Source organism: Paroedura picta, chromosome 8, assembly GCF_049243985.1.
Source record: "Paroedura picta isolate Pp20150507F chromosome 8, Ppicta_v3.0, whole genome shotgun sequence".
Lineage (NCBI taxonomy): Eukaryota > Metazoa > Chordata > Lepidosauria > Squamata > Gekkonidae > Paroedura > Paroedura picta.
The window spans coordinates 100,531,064-100,547,933 of NC_135376.1; the positions used below are offsets into that span (position 1 = coordinate 100,531,064).

Below are 16,870 nucleotides of genomic sequence, written 5' to 3' on the forward strand. Positions count from 1 at the left end.
ACTGCTTAGTGCAGGGGGTTGGACTAGATGATGTCCCTTCCAACTCTATGATTCTATGATTCTATGATTCCAGACTATGGAGACTAGCAGAAGAAGGTTTTTATATCCTGCTTTTCACTACCTGAAGGAATCTCAAAGCGGCTTCCCTTTCCTCTCCCCACAACAGACACCCTGTGAGATGGGTGAGGCTGAGAGATGCCAGATATTACTGCTTGGTCAGAACAGTGCAGAGTTAAACGGGGTTCACCAGATTAGAAGCCGCTGCTCTTAAGCACTACACCAAGCCGATTCATTTTCCCTGGAGAAGAATCGCTTCAGAGGATGGATTTCCCATATCACAACCTTGTTGAGTTCCCTTCCTCACTAAACTCTCCTAACCTCCAGAAAATTCCTATCCTGGAGTTAGCGCTCCCTGCGAGAAGGAGCCAGAATCCTGGCATCTAGACAGCTGGGCATTACCGAAAGACATGGAATACGCTCTTCACCTCTGTCAAGTAGCCTTTAGTTTGAGATGGGCAGCCATGTTAGTCGTAAAAATGTAGTATCTGAAGGAGTGTGCAGTGACTCACAAAAGTGACTCCCCTGCCACAGATTTTCATAGAATCATAGAGCTCTGACAAAAGGTGATCCACTGGAGAAAGAAATGGCAAACCACTCCAGTATCTTTGCCATGAAAACTCTATGGACAGGTTCAAAAAGCAAAACGATATGACACCGGAAGATGAGCCCCTCCGGTCAGAAGGTGTCCAATGCTACTGGGGATGAGCAGACGGCTAGTACGAGTAGCGCCAGAATGAATGAAGCGGCTGGGCCAAAGCCAAAAGGACGCTCAGTTGTGGAAGTAACTGGTGGCAAAAAGACAGTCCGATGCTGTAAAGATTTTTATTCCATAGGAACCTGGAACGTCAGATCCATGAATCAAGGCAAGCTGGACGTGGTTAAACAAGAAATGACAAGACTGAACATTGACATTTTAGGAATCAGTTAACTCAAATAGACAGGAATGGGTGAATTTAATTCAGATGACCATCAGGTATACTACTGTGGACAAGAATCTTGCAGAAGAAATGGAGTAGCCTTCATAATCAATAAAAGAATAGGAAAAGCAGTACTGGGATACAATCCCCAAAATGACAGAATGATCTCAGTTTGAATCCAAGGCAAACCATTCAACATCACAGTAATCCAGGTCTATGCCCCAACCACTGCTGCTGAAGAGGATGAAGTTGACCAGTTCAATGAAGCCCTATAACACCTTCTAGAAGCAACACCAAAAAATTATGTGCTTTCCATCATGGGGGATTGGAATGCTAAAGTAGAAAGCCAAAAGATAACCAGGATAACAGGCAAGTTTGGCCTTGGAGTACAAAATGAAGCAGGCCACAGGCTGGTAGAATTTTGTCAAGAGAATACAATGGTCATAGCAAACACTCTTTTCCAACAACCCAAGAGACACACATGGACATCACCAGACGGTCAACACAGGAATCAGACTGACTATGTGCTCTGCAGCCAAAGATGGAGGAGTTCTATACAGTCAGTAAAAATAAGACCAGGAGCTGATTGTGGTTCAGATCATCAGCTTCTTGTTGCAAAATCTAGGCTTAAATTGAAGAAAGTAGGGAAAAGCACTAGACCACTCAGGTATGAACTAAATCATATCCCCAACGAATATACAGTAGAGGTGACAAATAGATTTAAGGAATTAGATCTGATAGACAGAGTGCCTGAAGAACTATGGACGGAGGTTTGCAACATTGTACAAGAGGCAGCAACTAAAACCTTGAATCTTTAACATCCACCAAGCTTCCATTTCCAATGACTTTCTAATTTGGTTTCAAAGAATGAGAAGAAAACAAGGTGGTATCTAGATCTCTGGATGGTGTTGCTTCCTTTTCAAGGGAACCTTAAAAAACCAGACAGTGGAGGGATTGACCAACCAGGGAGAGGATCCAGGGGCAGGAGCCATTCTGTCCCTTTTAGATGCTGACCGGAACATCAAAGAGAAAATGGGAAGTTCTTCGTGCAGGGCCTAGGAGATCTTAGTTCTTGTCAGTGGAAACATGGTGGCCCCACTGGACGCCAGAGCTTAGTGCTCCGCCCAGCTTTCGAATTATGCGCACTCCTGGACTATGGGGCTCTCTCCCCCATGCAGTTTTTGGGGGGCTGGGGATTAGTTTTTTCTTCCCTCCCTTTTTATGGGAGCGGACTGATGGGCACCTGTGGCAGGACAGAGGAGAAAGCAGCGCGACGGAGAAGGGCAGTAGCGGCTTAGGGCACCTCTTAGCGCATCGGACTTGCATAGGAGGCCTCCCCAGCGATAGTCAGCTGGCGGATGGGGACCGGCCTGAGCCAGGAGACGTGCTTGGAGCAGGCCACAGCGAGGGCTCTTATGACGAGGACCCCTGTGGAAGACTTTATATACTCCCCTTTGGGCTGCTTGCCCCCTACTCGAGGCTCGGCGTCCTCCAGTGTGCCCCCCCCCCCTGGCTGGATTGCGTCAGGAGATTTCTCACTCACCGGGTAGAAGATAACAACGCGGCGAGAGAGCTACTCCCCCACCCGGGTTCCCAGGCTCTGGTCCAGCTTGTACTGGCTGGCGGAGCAGCAAGGAGACATGGTTGGAGACCTCAATCTCGGCAAGGGAGCCTGGGGCCGTGCCTTGGTCCTGCAGACGTTGCTGCTTCTGTGGATTCCATCCGGCGGGTGGTGAGTGGCCCTCTGGTTAGCCCCCTGCCTACTGCCTGTCCTGTGGAGTTTCCAAGTGGCTTCTTCATTAGTTGGAGTGCAACCTGGGGGACAGGGAAGTCTGAGGTGCTTCCTCTTTCAGATCCAAGCTGAGACTGGCATAGTGGAGAGCTGGGTCTCTAGGTCGTCACGTAGAGGTGACTGGAAAATCTTCCAGAGCTTGGCCTCTGGCTTTAGTGTCTGCCTCTCTGGTACCATCTGGTGGCAATAGACAGAATATCAACTCAATTTTTTTCTCCTTTTTCTCCTCCTGCTTGCTGGTGTTGGACAGGCTGAAGGAGGATGAATGTGGAGTGTTACCATTACTGAGAGAGGAATGAGAGTGTAGGCCTAGGTTTCAGCTGTGTTGGAAGGGTCAGACTGGAGGTGGTAGAGAGAACCCCTACAGCAGTGGTCTCCAACCTTTTTTAGGCTGGGGACCGGCAGGGCAACTGCCCCGCCCACACATTGTGCATGCGCGGCTGCGAATGCGCAATGCGCGGGCGCGGCCCTAATTCCCTCTCCCCCCCTCCCGCAGTAAGAAGCTTCCCGGGCCGCAAGCTTGTGGCCTGGTAAGATTTTTACTGCGGGGGGGGGCGGGGAGAGGGAACCGCGGCCCGGCGCCATGGCCTTCCGGGCCGCGGCCCGCAGGTTGGGGACCACTGCCCTACAGGGCTCTTCCAGTGCCGGAAATCAGTTGAGTGGAGTGTGTCCGTATTGGGTGGGATGCAGTCGAGAGCTTGGCCATCTGGATGGTATACCGTCCGCCCAATGCACCGCCAGATGTCCTGCCCCGCTTGCTGGAGGAGGTGGCCGCCTGGGCGTTGCAGTTAACTAGGCTTTTAGTCCTGGGTGACTTCAACATCCACGGCCTCTTCAAGGCTTGGTGGAGACCTGCCGTCATCCATGGCGACACTGGGGCTCTCGCAATTTGTTACCGGGCCCACCTATCACGCTGGCCATACGCTCAACTTGATCTTCGGTGCCAGGATAGAGGTGGATCACAATAATATAACAACCAGTCTTCCCAGCCCACCTCATGGCTCCTTTTAGAGTACGGAAGCTGTAGCCCTGCCAACATACCAAGGAGCTCTTAGCCAGGGAGAAGTGGAAAGCCCCTGCTGCTTAAAGCGACTGCCTCTCTCAAAATAATTCCTCAAGCTTCTGTTATTCCTTCGTTCATTAACCAAGTCTACTCCCCATCGAAGTGTTGGTTTTTAACCAAGAGAAGGAGAAGCTTCCAGGCCCCTACCTCCACAGGCGGAGGTGCAGGCACATGAGAGAATCTCTTGGCTGACCATGCCTAGCCAAGCAAGTGGGGTTGCAGCAGTGGCTAAAGTAGGATTTATAATGGGTTTAAACATATTGCTTAACTAGGATTCCCACATCCAGTTTGGGAAATTGGGTAGTAGAGGCTGAGGGGGGGGGCAGAGGCTCCTATCCACTTGGGTTGCCAACCATTCCAAAGAGCCCTCCTACTATTACAACTGATTTTGAAGTGAAAAACTTCACCTGAAGAAAATGTCTGTTTTGGAAGGTAGACTCTATGTATGATACTTCCCTTCCCCAAATCCTGCCCTCCTCAGGCTTCGTCCCCCAAATGTCAAGGTGTTTTTTCAACCCGAAGCTGGCAACTTTACATCCAGGGAGCTTCTAATTGGCTGCACAGGATCCCATTCATGGCAGAAGTGCCACCTCAGAAATCTAAAGATGCCCACACAAGTTGAAAACTCCTGCACTAAAGTCTCTTGGGGTGGAGGGATGCCAAAAAACTCTCACATTTGCAGTCAGAGGGGAGATAGTATTGCTTATGGTAGGCAGGCCTAGCTAGAAAAGGGTATAGCAGCTCCCTGAGAGCACATCTCAACCTAAGGCTTGGCCATCTGGAATGCTGCAAGAAACGTAACGTTAGAAGATTCATGTCTGGAAAAGAAGATGGAAACATAATGACTTAACTTTTGAAACTGGTTGTTTTAGGTCTGGGGCCGATCAACAGGCAAGATCTCTTTCTCGAACATCCACCTTTTTGCTCAGGAGGCTTCTAAGCTGCTGGTGAAAGAAATCAAGAAGAATATGAATGAGAAACCTGCAGGTGAGCCTGACTTTCAAATGCTGCTCCCTTGTGCTCAGCAGTTGCTGTGACAACACACAGAGTCAGAGTACCTTTATTGGCATAAAGGCCAGCACCCAGTTGTGGTAGGGTTGCCAGCTCCAGGTTGGGAAATGTTGGAATAGGCAAGGTCTAGTGTACAAAATCCACAAGGTTCATTTTCTTATGTAGACTTTGAAACTTTTCTCTAGGGAGTGGCTTGGTGAGTGTATCTGCAATCATTTCATTTGTAGGACAATAGTTCAACTCAACAAGCCCATCTTCCTTCATGTTTCTTACAAGGTGATGCTTCACATCGATGTGTTTCATTCTTGAGTTGATCTTCTCTGTTAGTGCAAGCTTTATGTACCCTTGATAGTCTTTAAAAACTTGCACTGGTTTGTGTTCCTCTGTCCCAAAGTCTTGCATTAATTGCAGTATCCATTTCAATTGTCTGCACACTTCTACTACAGATATATATTCAGCTTCAGTTGTGGAAACAGTTACTTTCTTGCTTCCTGCTGCTTCAGCTGATCTATATGATTCAGGCAAACTTATCAGCAGTATTGCAATTAAATCCTGATCAGGCAGATCCTTCCCAGAACTATGCAATTGTTGTACTAATGCAAGCATTTCATCAAGATGATTTCTTAGATTTGTCCCCTCTTTCATCTTGGTAGTATATTGCCACTTTAATAGGCTAATTTAATGTAAAATCTTTCAAGTTGTTCCCAAACAGCTTTAGCTGTAGAGTTGTCTAACACTCTTAAAATATCTCTATCAGTTAAGTTCTTTATTATCAAACCTCTGGCCTTTTGATCCTGGGTGTCTTCTGGGCATCCTGGTTTGCATCTTCTAGCCATGGATTCTGGAGTGCATCGTATATTCCAGCTTCAAACAGACTTCTCTTTATTTGTTGCTTCCAGATAAGGTAATTGTTCTCCGTAAGCCTATCTATCAAGTGGCCATGCTGTGCACCACCAGTGGTGGCCATTTTTGATCCTTTGTTCTTGCCTGCTCATGGCAAGAACTTCCAGCGATTCTCCTACCGTAAACAGAGATGTGCTTAATCTGGGCCCATAACCCTGTTAGCAGAGTAAATAAGGCAGTGAGGTTGCACACCCTGATTTAAGAGTAGTTAAAGGTTTATTCTGGAATTACCATACTTGAAAGTGCAGAGACAGAGATAGGAACTGACTACATGCCTAAGTAAGAGAGAGAGAGAGAGAGAGAGAGAGAGAGAGAGAGAGAGAGAGAGAGAGAGAGACTGAATGTGTGGCTCCTGAGAAGAAGCAGGAAATTGTCCCTAAGAGTAGCCATCTGGAGACAGACAAGGAATGATGCTTAACAGGAAAGGAGGTCCTGACCTTACTATCCTATCTTCTTGTTATCTTCCCCCTGCTGCCCCCTGCAGGGTCTTTTTCTCTTCTTCTTTGTAATCTAGACATTGCCTATTCAAACACCCTTTTTCAAGGTCTAGACCAGTGGTCCCCAACCTTTTTATCACCGGGGACCACTCAGCGCTTGACAATTTTACTGAGGCCCGGTGGGGGGGGGGGTAGTTTACTCCTCTACTCTCAACCACTGCCATAACGCTCTCTGATCGCTATGGTAATGTTTAAACATTCCTTCAAAATAAGATACAAACACGCCACAACAATGAACATAAGGAACATTTTATTTTCATGGAAATTTTAACTCATGACAATGACAAATCAATTGGAACCCTGAGCTTGTTTCTCTGCAATGAGATAGTCCCATCTGGGAGTGATGGGAGACAATGACACCCGAAGTGTGTTGTAAAGGGCCGGGGGGATGAAGTAAAGGGCCGGGGGGGGGGGGAGAAGGCGTCCTTCGCGGCCCACCTCCAATTAGCCGACGGACCACATGTGGTCCGCGGCCAACAGGTTGGGGATCACTAGTCTAGACTATGACAACATCCTAGACTATGACAACATCCACATCAGGTGCAGAATATGTGTCTGTTGCCCACAGCTGTTGAGAGTGACAGTGGATCTGTCAATTTCTAAAGGACTCAAGCACAGATGTACCACTGCCCACACTGTTGTATGAAGACAGCAAAAGCTGTACCTGGAGATTTTGGGGGTGGAGCCTTGGGAGGAGAGAGATCTCAACAGGGAAAATGTCGTAAAGCCCACCTTCTACATCTCCTCCAGCAGAACTGATCTATGTTGCCTGGAGATCAGTTATAATCTCCAACTGATGGCTGGAGGCTGGCACCTGCTAGTTATGGGCTGCTGTCAAGACTGATTATGCCTCAGTGCAGTACCATCACCTGGCTTGACCTGGGTTTGGTCTCAGTGACTCCCTGAGTAACACACACTGCAAAGCAAAAGAAGGCTGTACAGAAGAAAAGAAGCAAAAGAAGGCTGTACAGAAGAAAAGAAGCAAAAGAAGGCTGTACAAAGCAAAGGTAGTAAAACCAAGGCCTATAGTTCAGTGGCATGCACCCAAACAACTTCCTTACTTGAGGCCTAACATAGTGCAGCTGGTTCCCTGAGAATAATGCAAATATCTTCCTTACAACCACACTTACAAAAAATGGCTGACTGTAACCTCTTGAACCAATCCCCTCCCAGGTTCACAGCTGAAGGGAGGGAGCTAATTAACAGGCCAGAGGAGACCACCTTGAAGGGTGGGGGGGGGGGCTAACACCTACAGATTCAGCGGGCAACCGTATGGGTTTGAAGCAACAGGACAAAGTGTGAGTCCAGGGGACCACCTTCCAAAACATCTCCCCCCCCCGCCAAAAATCTGTCATCTGGAAATCAATTGTAAACCTAGGAGATCTCCAGGTCCTACCTGGAAGTTGACAACCCTTACTGGGAATTGCCCTGGCTTATTAAAGCTGTGGTAGAAGGTTACAGAGAAAGGGCTGCATGGTAGCCTCAATCAGTGGCATTTATTGGGGTCCTATTTCATAGGTTTGCCAATCTCTAGGTAGGGTCTGTAGTTCTCTCAAAATCTGCACTGATCTCCAGACTACCGAGATTAGTTCCTCTGGAGAAAATGGCAGTTTCAGAGGATGATTATATGCATCACTGGCATATCTTATATCTTATGAAGACTCACTGGTAGTCTTCAAGCAAAGATTGGAGACACACTTTTCTTGGATGCTTTAGGCTGATCCTGCATAGAGCAGGGGGTTGGACTAGATGACCTGTATGGCCCCTTCCAACTCTATGATTCTATCACATCCCTACTGAGTTCCCTCCCTGACCCAAACCTGGAATTCCCCATGCCTCATCCTAAGTATTCTCTAACCCAATGGTTCTCAACTTTCCTAATGCCGCAACCCTTTAATACAGTTCCTCATGTTGTAGTGACTTCACAGAAATTAAACCGAAATGGACCAATGGCATTGTTCATGGTTGTATATAAATTGTTTTCTTTTCGAATGCTGTATCTCGATCTATCCCGCAAGGATGTTGTGTTGATAGCACGCCCCCGGCCAAGCTGCTTGCCCTGCTGTGACCCATGTGAAAGGGCCATTTGACCCCCAAAGGGATCCCAACCCCTAGATTGCGAACGATTGCCCTAACTGAACACCTGATTATTCCCAAGTAATGTGCACAGGGTTGCCCTCCAAGATGCTAAACAGGACACTTGCTGCTAGATGGTTGGGCTACTTGGCCATCTGCTCAGCAGACAGTCTTGCTGGGCGTTTTAATGGTCTTTTTCTCTAATGTTGCATTGGCAGAAGCAGCCCGACTGAGCGTGTGGCAGTTCCTTCAGGGGAAAGCAGAAGAGGGAGCTGATGGCTACATGCTCCTCAGAGTTGTCTATGTGCTCTTGCTGACTCCCTTGGTGAGATAAATGCTTTCCACACAACTTTTTCCCTAGTCCAGGCAGAAAGTACAAACATCCTTGGTGCAGGGGGTTAAGACCAATGGACTCTAATCTGGAGAACCAGGTTTGATTCCCCTCTGCATGCCACCAGCTGGGTGATGAGGCACAGTCTCTCAGGGCTCTCTCAGCCCCACCTACCTAATAAGGTGTTTGTTGTGGGGAGAGGAAGGGAAAGGGATTTGTAAGCTGCTTTGGGACTCCTTTGGGTAGTGAAAAGCAGGATAAGAGAAAACAGCTCTTCTTTCTTCTTCACTTCTGAATTGTTGCTGAGAGTTCGGTGTATGGGTAGCTGTAAAATAATTACTTATATTTTTTCAGTCAGTTTTACCTTTGAGAATTCCAGAGGTTCTTTTACACTGAAGGACAAAATCATTTGACTTAGAGTTGGTACAACCACCTCTACCTTTCTCCTTCTGCCCCTTTTATCTAATAAAAGCTCTATTAGACATTGATCTTGAACAGGGAATAGTTATTGTTAATCACTTATCTAAGATGAGATGGCAAAACTGTGGCTCTCCCGATGTCCATGGACTACAATTCCCATGATCCCCTGCCACCTGGTTCATGGGAATTGTAATCCATGGACTTCGGGAGAGCCACAGTTTCGCCACCTCTGAAAGACAAACACACACACACACAAATATTCTGTTTGGATTCCTGTCAGCAACTAAAAAGATAACTACATGGTAGGAATATATGTCAGAATGAGCTTGCAAACACAGTGAAATGCCTCTTGAGATAAGCATAGAAAGGACCATCTAGAAGGACATGTGCCACATAAGGGACAGCGGCAGATTTGTTCTGAATTTGGATTTCAGGCATTCCAGGAGGAGAGCAGAGTTTTGTTGTTTGATTGATCTTACACACTTTCTCCAAGAGTATGGTTAAGCATTCTCAATTACTGGCTTAAGATCTCTTTTCCCCCCTGTGGATTAGCTTCTTTGATATTGAAGGATAACTTCCAGTCTTCATGGAAACAATCTGTGAGGAGAAAAATCGCAGCTTTGGGATTTTCTCTAGAATCTCTGGTTCAGATGGCCTATGGCCAAGCTAAAGAGGTTGTCAAACAGCGAGTAGTGGATATAGAACGCCAACATGATCTAGCAAATACCTCTGCCTTCATTGTTAGTGAAGGCAATAGGTATGTCACAGCTCCCTTGACTTATTTGATGAATCTTGAGGTCACCAGAGGGCCTTCACTGTAGCTCGCTGCAATGCCCTTCCCTCAGCTGTACTTGAAGAGCGATACAAGAAAATTCCCTATGGTGAAAGGAAGTGCCCCTGTGGCTCTGGCCAAATAGAAACATTGGAACATATCCTTTTGCATTGTCAGTTTTATAATGACATTCGTCCCATATTTATCACACCATGGTTACAGAGTCCCAGGGTGTTCAGGACAATCCTATATTTCCCTGCTGCTCAGAGACACAAACTGCTCCATCACATATAGTGTCACCACGATTTGTGCCGCAGCCATGAAAATGCGGTGAAAGTTGACTAAAACTTAACTGACTAAAAGTTGACTAAAACTTATCTTAAGAAGTATATAGTCAGTTCCCATCACATATTAGCCCTAACCTAAAAGTTACTGCTGTCTTTCTTAGCAAAATAATTATTGATACATATGAGAATATAGTCTGTTATTATCTTAAGTAGTGTATATTCAGTTCCCATCGCATGTTAGCCCTAACCTAAAAGTTACTGCTGTCTTTCTTAAGAAAGTCCAGGTAATTGCTCCACTGTTCGTCATATTCTTCAGGTGGTTGCAAAAAATGGAATTGTGCTCTTTTCCATAATGTATCTTCTGGTAAGTCTTGAAAGATTTGTGCTTCTTGATCCACCAATTTCAGCGGTGTCTCCCGATGCTTTTTGAGTAGATTGTTTCTTGCAGCCTTGCTGTCAAAGCTTACAAAGATGTCTCTTGGTTGTTTCTTGCGTGCGGCCGCCTTTGAATAGATTCTGTATACTTTGTCAATCCGGATCTCTTCCTCCTCTAAATAGTCTTCCAGGCTTTCGGTGATTTCCTTCCTCAGGTCTGTTTTCCCAAATTCTTCCGAAACGCCTTTGATTTTTACGTTCCTAGCTTTAGATTCTACTTCCAGGACTTCGAATTTGTCTTCTGCCACTCTCTCTCACTCCTGTTGATTAGCTTCCAGACGTTGGATTCTCGTTTGGTGTGTTGCTAGGTGAGTTGTGTTTTCATCAGCTATTTTTTTTCAAACCATCAATTCTGTCTGAGAGCTCTTTCTTGGTGTCTTGAATCTCCTTTTCATCCTTTTTGACTACTTCCAATATCTCTGAATTGCCCTTGCATATTAGGCGATGCATCTGTGCATTGGTTAGGTTTTCCACTGCAGTATTCATCTGTCCGGGCGAGACTTGTAATAAGAATACTTACCGGGGGTGGGAAACGGTGGGCGACGGCTCTTCAACATTCCCGAGCCAACGCTGTGGAAAAAGAAGAGAAAGACATGAGCAGGAGAAGACAGAGCAGATCGATCAGAGGCGAGACAAAGTGAGTGGAACAGGCACCGAGGATTCCTTAGAAGTCGCGCCCGGACTTATGAAGAGTCAACAATGGATATCGGGGCAAAGTGAAGACAAGACGCCTCAGAGGGGACAGACTCTAGTAGATTGTTACCAAAATCACGGGAGTGGGGACAGGAGACTACCCCCTAGGGGCAGAGCGCGGCTAAAAATAAGGAAGCCGCGGGAAGGAGTCACAGGAGAGTTTGCAGCCGTCTGACGTGGAAACAGGAGATGGACAATGCCCGAAGCCGGAAACAAGGGCTGAGGCAGTAGGGGCTTTATAGAGGGGGAGGAGACTACACAGGGGGATATAAGGGCGGTGAAGAGGAAGCACGGGTGTGGAGTGAACGGGAGAGGAAAGTGTGACAGCAGTTTGGTGTGTGTATTCGGTGATTAAACAACCTACTTACCTGAATCTGGAGTCCAGTGCAATGGTGTTGTTGGTCAGAGGTGGGCAGAAACCTGCAAGAAGGAAGGAGAAAGAGGTGTACCCCAAGAGCGAATGGAGGGACACTTCACATCATCAACTCTGCAGGATGCATACACCACCATATAATCACAGATCACAGACAGGGTGTCTCACGAGAGTTCAGGAGATCAGGAGTTATCAGTTAGTCAGTCTCCGTGTTCTGTCAACAACTCCCGCTGGGCTCTCTGTTGTAAGATCTTAAGCTCTTTCTTTTGTTTATTTTAACGAGTGTATTTATCTGGCTTGCCTCCCGTCCGAAGAAAGAATCCCCTTGCGAATTGGTTAGGAGGGAGAAGGGGGGCTAGTGCCTGGCTTTAAAGAAAGAGAAAGCAAACAGAGAACTCACAGTCTTTATGTTGGTAATTCGCCAGACTGCCGCTCCTTGTCTTGATTGTTCAAGCTGGGAAGAGATAGCCTGAGAAGAATGCAGGATGTTATGCGGCTGGTTGTTTCAAGATTAGAAAGTTGTTTTCGACAACGGCTCCATTATGGCCCCGAGCACAAGCAGCGATGATCCGGAGAGCTTAGTCTCCGTGGATCTGTAGGACCCTCAGGATGCTGTTCCCGGATCCTGGGGCAATCAGCGAGCGAGATTTGCACACCTCGCTCAAGTCTGCTAGGTGCTTCTGCTCCTGGCCCTCTGCTTGGCTCGGGAGCCCGTTACAGAACGGGTTAGCACGAAGCCATCTTACTGTCGTCCCCCATAAAACTACTGTGAAATTGTTTTGATTTTGATGGTCTATGACCATAATAAAGATATGTATGTATGTACACAATTTCTCAGTAAAAGCAAATGCGGCCTGAAAGCCTGGATAGTGGGGTTTTTTGCATCTAATCTAGAACATCTCATTGAAGAATTCCTTTTTTGGAGGGAGACACAATTACTTTATTTTCTGGTATTATCAGGCCTTCCTTAATACGTCATATTTTCCTTATTTAGGAAAGGTATATTTCAATATGTCTGTAGGAATTTCTTACTCCTGTCACTAGATGCTTTAGTCTCTGGGAAGAACGGAATTTTCGTGACTCTCAACTTTTACTTATTAAGGTTTATTGAATTGTTCAACAAAAAAGTTTAGAAATAAGTCCACAGATCTTGTTATAGAATGTTACTTCATATAACTGGCAGTCTTCAAGCAAAGATACACACTTGGAGACGACTGAAGATGGCGCCGTAACAGCTGGACCTCTGTCCGGCTCTTAAGCCATGCTGAGGGTCAGGAGCATTCGCACCTGGCTGACCTGAGCAGATACGCAAATCTGCTCGCCGGTCGCCCCAGGAACCGGGAACGGCATCCTGAGGGTCCTACAGATCCGTGGGGAGGTAGGGAGACCGAGCTCTCCGGATCAACAGCGGCGTGTGCTCAAGGTCATGATGGCGCCCTTGTCGTAAACAACTTTCTAAGCTTGAAACGACCGGCTGACCCTACATTCTTCCCGGATCATCTTTTACCAGACTGACAGGAGCTGAAGTTTATAACAGTAAGGATTGAAAGCTTTCTGGCTTTTCCTTTTCTTTTCCCACAAGCTCTTCCCCCCCCTCTCCTCAACCAATTTACAAGTGAATTCCCTCTTTCGTCGAGTGAGAGACTCCCAGCTAATTATACCCACTAACCAAACAAAGAGAGAGCTTTAAAGTTTTGTTGGAGAGAGTTCAGTGGGGGAAGCTGACTTGAAACGGAGATCGACAAATTGATAATTTGGGATCGCTCGTGCTCCCGCGAGACCTCACGAGACTTTCTGTTTATACTTTGCGACTGCCTAGAACTATGGAAAAATTAACTAAGGCACAGCTTTTCCATTTGTTATGCGAAGGGAAAGATACTGAAAGCAGTCAATAAGGTGGAAAAGGAAATCCGTGGGATTAAGGGGGAGCTTTTGGACGGAGCCGACGGTCTGGAGAGAGCAGCTGATGACACAGCTCAGCTAACAATACATCAAACGAAAACTCAATGTTTGGAAGTTAATCAACAGGAGGGGGGAGAGAGCTAGGGATGTAAAAATCCAAAGCACCTTGGAAGAACTTGGGAAAACAGATTTAAGGAAGAAAAGCACCGAAAACCTGGAAGTCTATTCAGAGCAGGAAGTGATTTGGAGCAGCAAAATAAAAAAAGTCTATTCAAAAGTGACAGCACCCAGGAAGCTATCAGGAGATATCTCTGTGCGACCAAAGGAAGAGATCCAGATTGATAAAGTACACAGAGCCTACTTAAAGGCGACTGCAAGCAAGAATCAAGTAAGAGACTTCTCTGGCCCTGACAGAAGAACAACCAGAAATACTCTACTATGGAAAAAAACACAATTTCATTTTCTGCGACCACCTGAAGGATGAGTTGAACAGTGGAGTATTCTCCTGGTTTCCTGTGGGGAAGACAGCAGCAGTAACTTTTAGGACAGGACCAATATATGAAGGGAACTGACTTTATATCATCTAAGACAATAATAGAATATATTCTTATAATAGATTATACTCTCATATGTATCAACAACTATTCTGCTAAGAAAGAACAACTGGCAGTCTAGATCAGGATCAATATGTGATGGGAACTGAATATGTATGCCAATATGTATGCTAAAAGAGGATGACAAACTATACTTCATAGGTATTAACAAGACGGCAGCAGTAACTCTTAGGTCAGGGCCAATTTATGAAGGGGACTGACCTTATATCATTTAAGATAATAACAGAATATATTCTTATAACAGATCATATTCTCATATGTATTAACAATCACTTTGCTAAGAAAAATGGTAAAAACTTCTAGATTAGGAATAATATGTGATGGGAACTGAATATGTATGTTAAAAGAGGATGGCAAACCATATCAGCTAGTCGCTTTTTTCTTTATTTTTCTGTAAATGCTTCACATAATAATAAATAATAAAATTATTTTAAAAAAGCAAAGATACACACTTTTCTTGGATGCTTTAGGATGCTTAGGGCTGATCCTGCGTTGAGCAGGAGGTTGGACTAGATGGCCTGTATGTTCCCTTCCAACTCTATGATTCTATGATAACGCGTATAAACTACACTGTATGTTTTTTTCATGAAGAACCATATTTGAACATTCTGCTTCAATTCTGCTGAACTCAGAAAACTGAGAGTATGTGGAGAGAACTACTGGGGAGTGTTGCTGCTGACCAGGTGAAGCTATTGTGCTGACTGGGTGAGGTGATTGCTGGGTGATTGCTGGGAGGATTGAAAAGGGCTGCTCCTCACCAGAGGCGCGAGCCTTTGGTGCGAGCCGAAGGGCGAGAGACAAAGGGCTCTTGGCCTGTGGCTCTTAGCCTGGGGTTCTTGGCTGAGCAATTAGCATCAGGAGATTATATTTCCCTAGTACTTGCACTGCCTAGAAATTACAATTGACCTCCAGGACACTCATCCCATCATCTGCAGTGAGTGTGACATGATTGCCTTCCTCCCAGAAGACAAGATGGACTACATCTGCCCCAAGTGTAAGGTGGTAAGACTTTTGGAAGAAAGGATTAGAGGATTAGAAGACAGCATTATTACTCTGACCCAAAGTAAGAAAGGGGAGGACCAGAGCCGTGCAACTCGGAATAAAGAGAATGCAACCAGTCCTGAAGAGGATAAGGAGATTGACCTCACTACGGAGCCTCTGCAGACAGTTCGGAAAAAGAATCAACGGCGTAGAGCGAGACGGTTCTCGGGGCCTTTGGAGCTCCAGAATAGATTTCAGGACCTTGCAGAGGAGGTGCAAGGGTCAACGAGGGAAGAGGGACCATGGGATAGGCTTTCTTGAGGAAGGCCTGCTAGCACCTGATGGACTGCACTTATCAAAGCTGGGGAAGAATGTGTTTGGCAGGAACCTGGGGAGATTCATCAGGAGAGCTTTAAACTGAAGCCACAAGGGGAAGGAAACAATCAACATGGGGAGTAAGGAAGGAGAACGATCGGGGGCAGCCCAACCGGCAAGGCCAGCTCATAGGGAACCAAAAGTAAAAGGATTCAGATGTCTTTATACTAATGCCCGAAGCATGGGCAATAAGAAGGAAGAGCTGGAACTTCTCATGCTGATGGAAAGGTATGATCTAGTAGGCATCACAGAAGCTTGGTGGAATGATTCTCATGACTGGAATGTAATGGTGGATGGATATGAACTGTTCAGAAAAAACAGAATAGATCGAAGAGGTGGAGGAGTGGCACTGTATGTGAGGAAAGGGCTTATCTGTCAGGAAATTCTAGTAAAGGAGAGCATATCTACAGTGGAAAGCATCTGCGTGAAAATAAGCGAGGGGAAAACAAACAGTGTGGTGGTTGGTGTCTGCTACCGACCGCCTGACCAACGAGAGGATGTGGATGCTGCACTTTGTGGGCAGCCTGAGAAAATATCCAAGCGGCAGGAACTTGTCATCATGGGTGACTTCAATGTCCCAGATGTGTGCTGGGAAACAAACTCTGTGAAGCGTCCTCAGTCATGCAAGTTTCTGACCTGCCTGGCTGACAATTTCATTTATCAAATGGTAGATGAACCCACAAGAGGTTCAGCCATACTGGACTTAATACTGACCAACAGGCAAGAGTTGGTGGATGAGGTGTAGGAGGTGGGGACCCTAGGGGGAAGTGACCATGTCCTCATAGAATTCCTTTTGAGATGGGGAGCCAAGGAAGCTTGTAGCCAGACGCGGATGTTGGATTTTCATAGGGCAAACTTTAATAAACTCAGAGACATGACGAGTGTCATACCGTGGACGAGAATGCTGGAAGGGACGGGAGCATGTGAAGGGTGGGCGCTACTCAAACAAGAGCTATTGCATGCTCAATCAATGACTATCCCAGAAAGACGAAAACACTGCAGGAGCTCTAAGAAGCCTATTTGGATGAACAGAGAACTTCAAGAGGTACTAAGAAAGAAAAGGAAGATGTTCAGGAAATGGAGGGAAGGACAGAGCTCTAAAGAAGAGTACCTACAGGTTACTAGGCACTGTAGATCAATGATCAGAAAGGCCAAAGCTGAGAGTGAGCTAAGGTTGGCCAGGGAAGCCCATTGTAACAAGAAAAGATTTTTCAGTTATGTGAGGAGCAAACGTAAAGTAAAGGAGGCAATAGGCCCACTGTTGGGTGCGGATGGACAAACTCTAACGGAGGATGCAGAGAAAGCAGAAAGGCTCAGCGCCTATTTTACATCTGTTTTTTCCCCACAGGTCAAAGGGTTTAGGGACAT

At 46.2% G+C, this 16,870-nt stretch overlaps 1 protein-coding gene across 5 annotated transcripts in view; it reads left to right on the forward strand.

Moving 5' to 3' along the window:
• WDFY4 (WDFY family member 4) overlaps positions 1-16,870 on the forward strand; it is a 305,701-nt gene that overhangs the window by 12,031 nt on the left and 276,800 nt on the right. For 4 of the 5 annotated variants that reach the window (XM_077350999.1, XM_077351000.1, XM_077350998.1 and 1 more), the window contains exons 3-4: positions 4,705-4,819; positions 8,538-8,644. In XM_077350999.1, coding sequence (XP_077207114.1) covers positions 4,705-4,819; positions 8,538-8,644 — 222 coding nt within the window. The remainder of the gene's footprint in view (positions 1-4,704; positions 4,820-8,537; positions 8,645-16,870) is intronic. The other variant, XM_077351001.1, reaches the window with a different exon arrangement.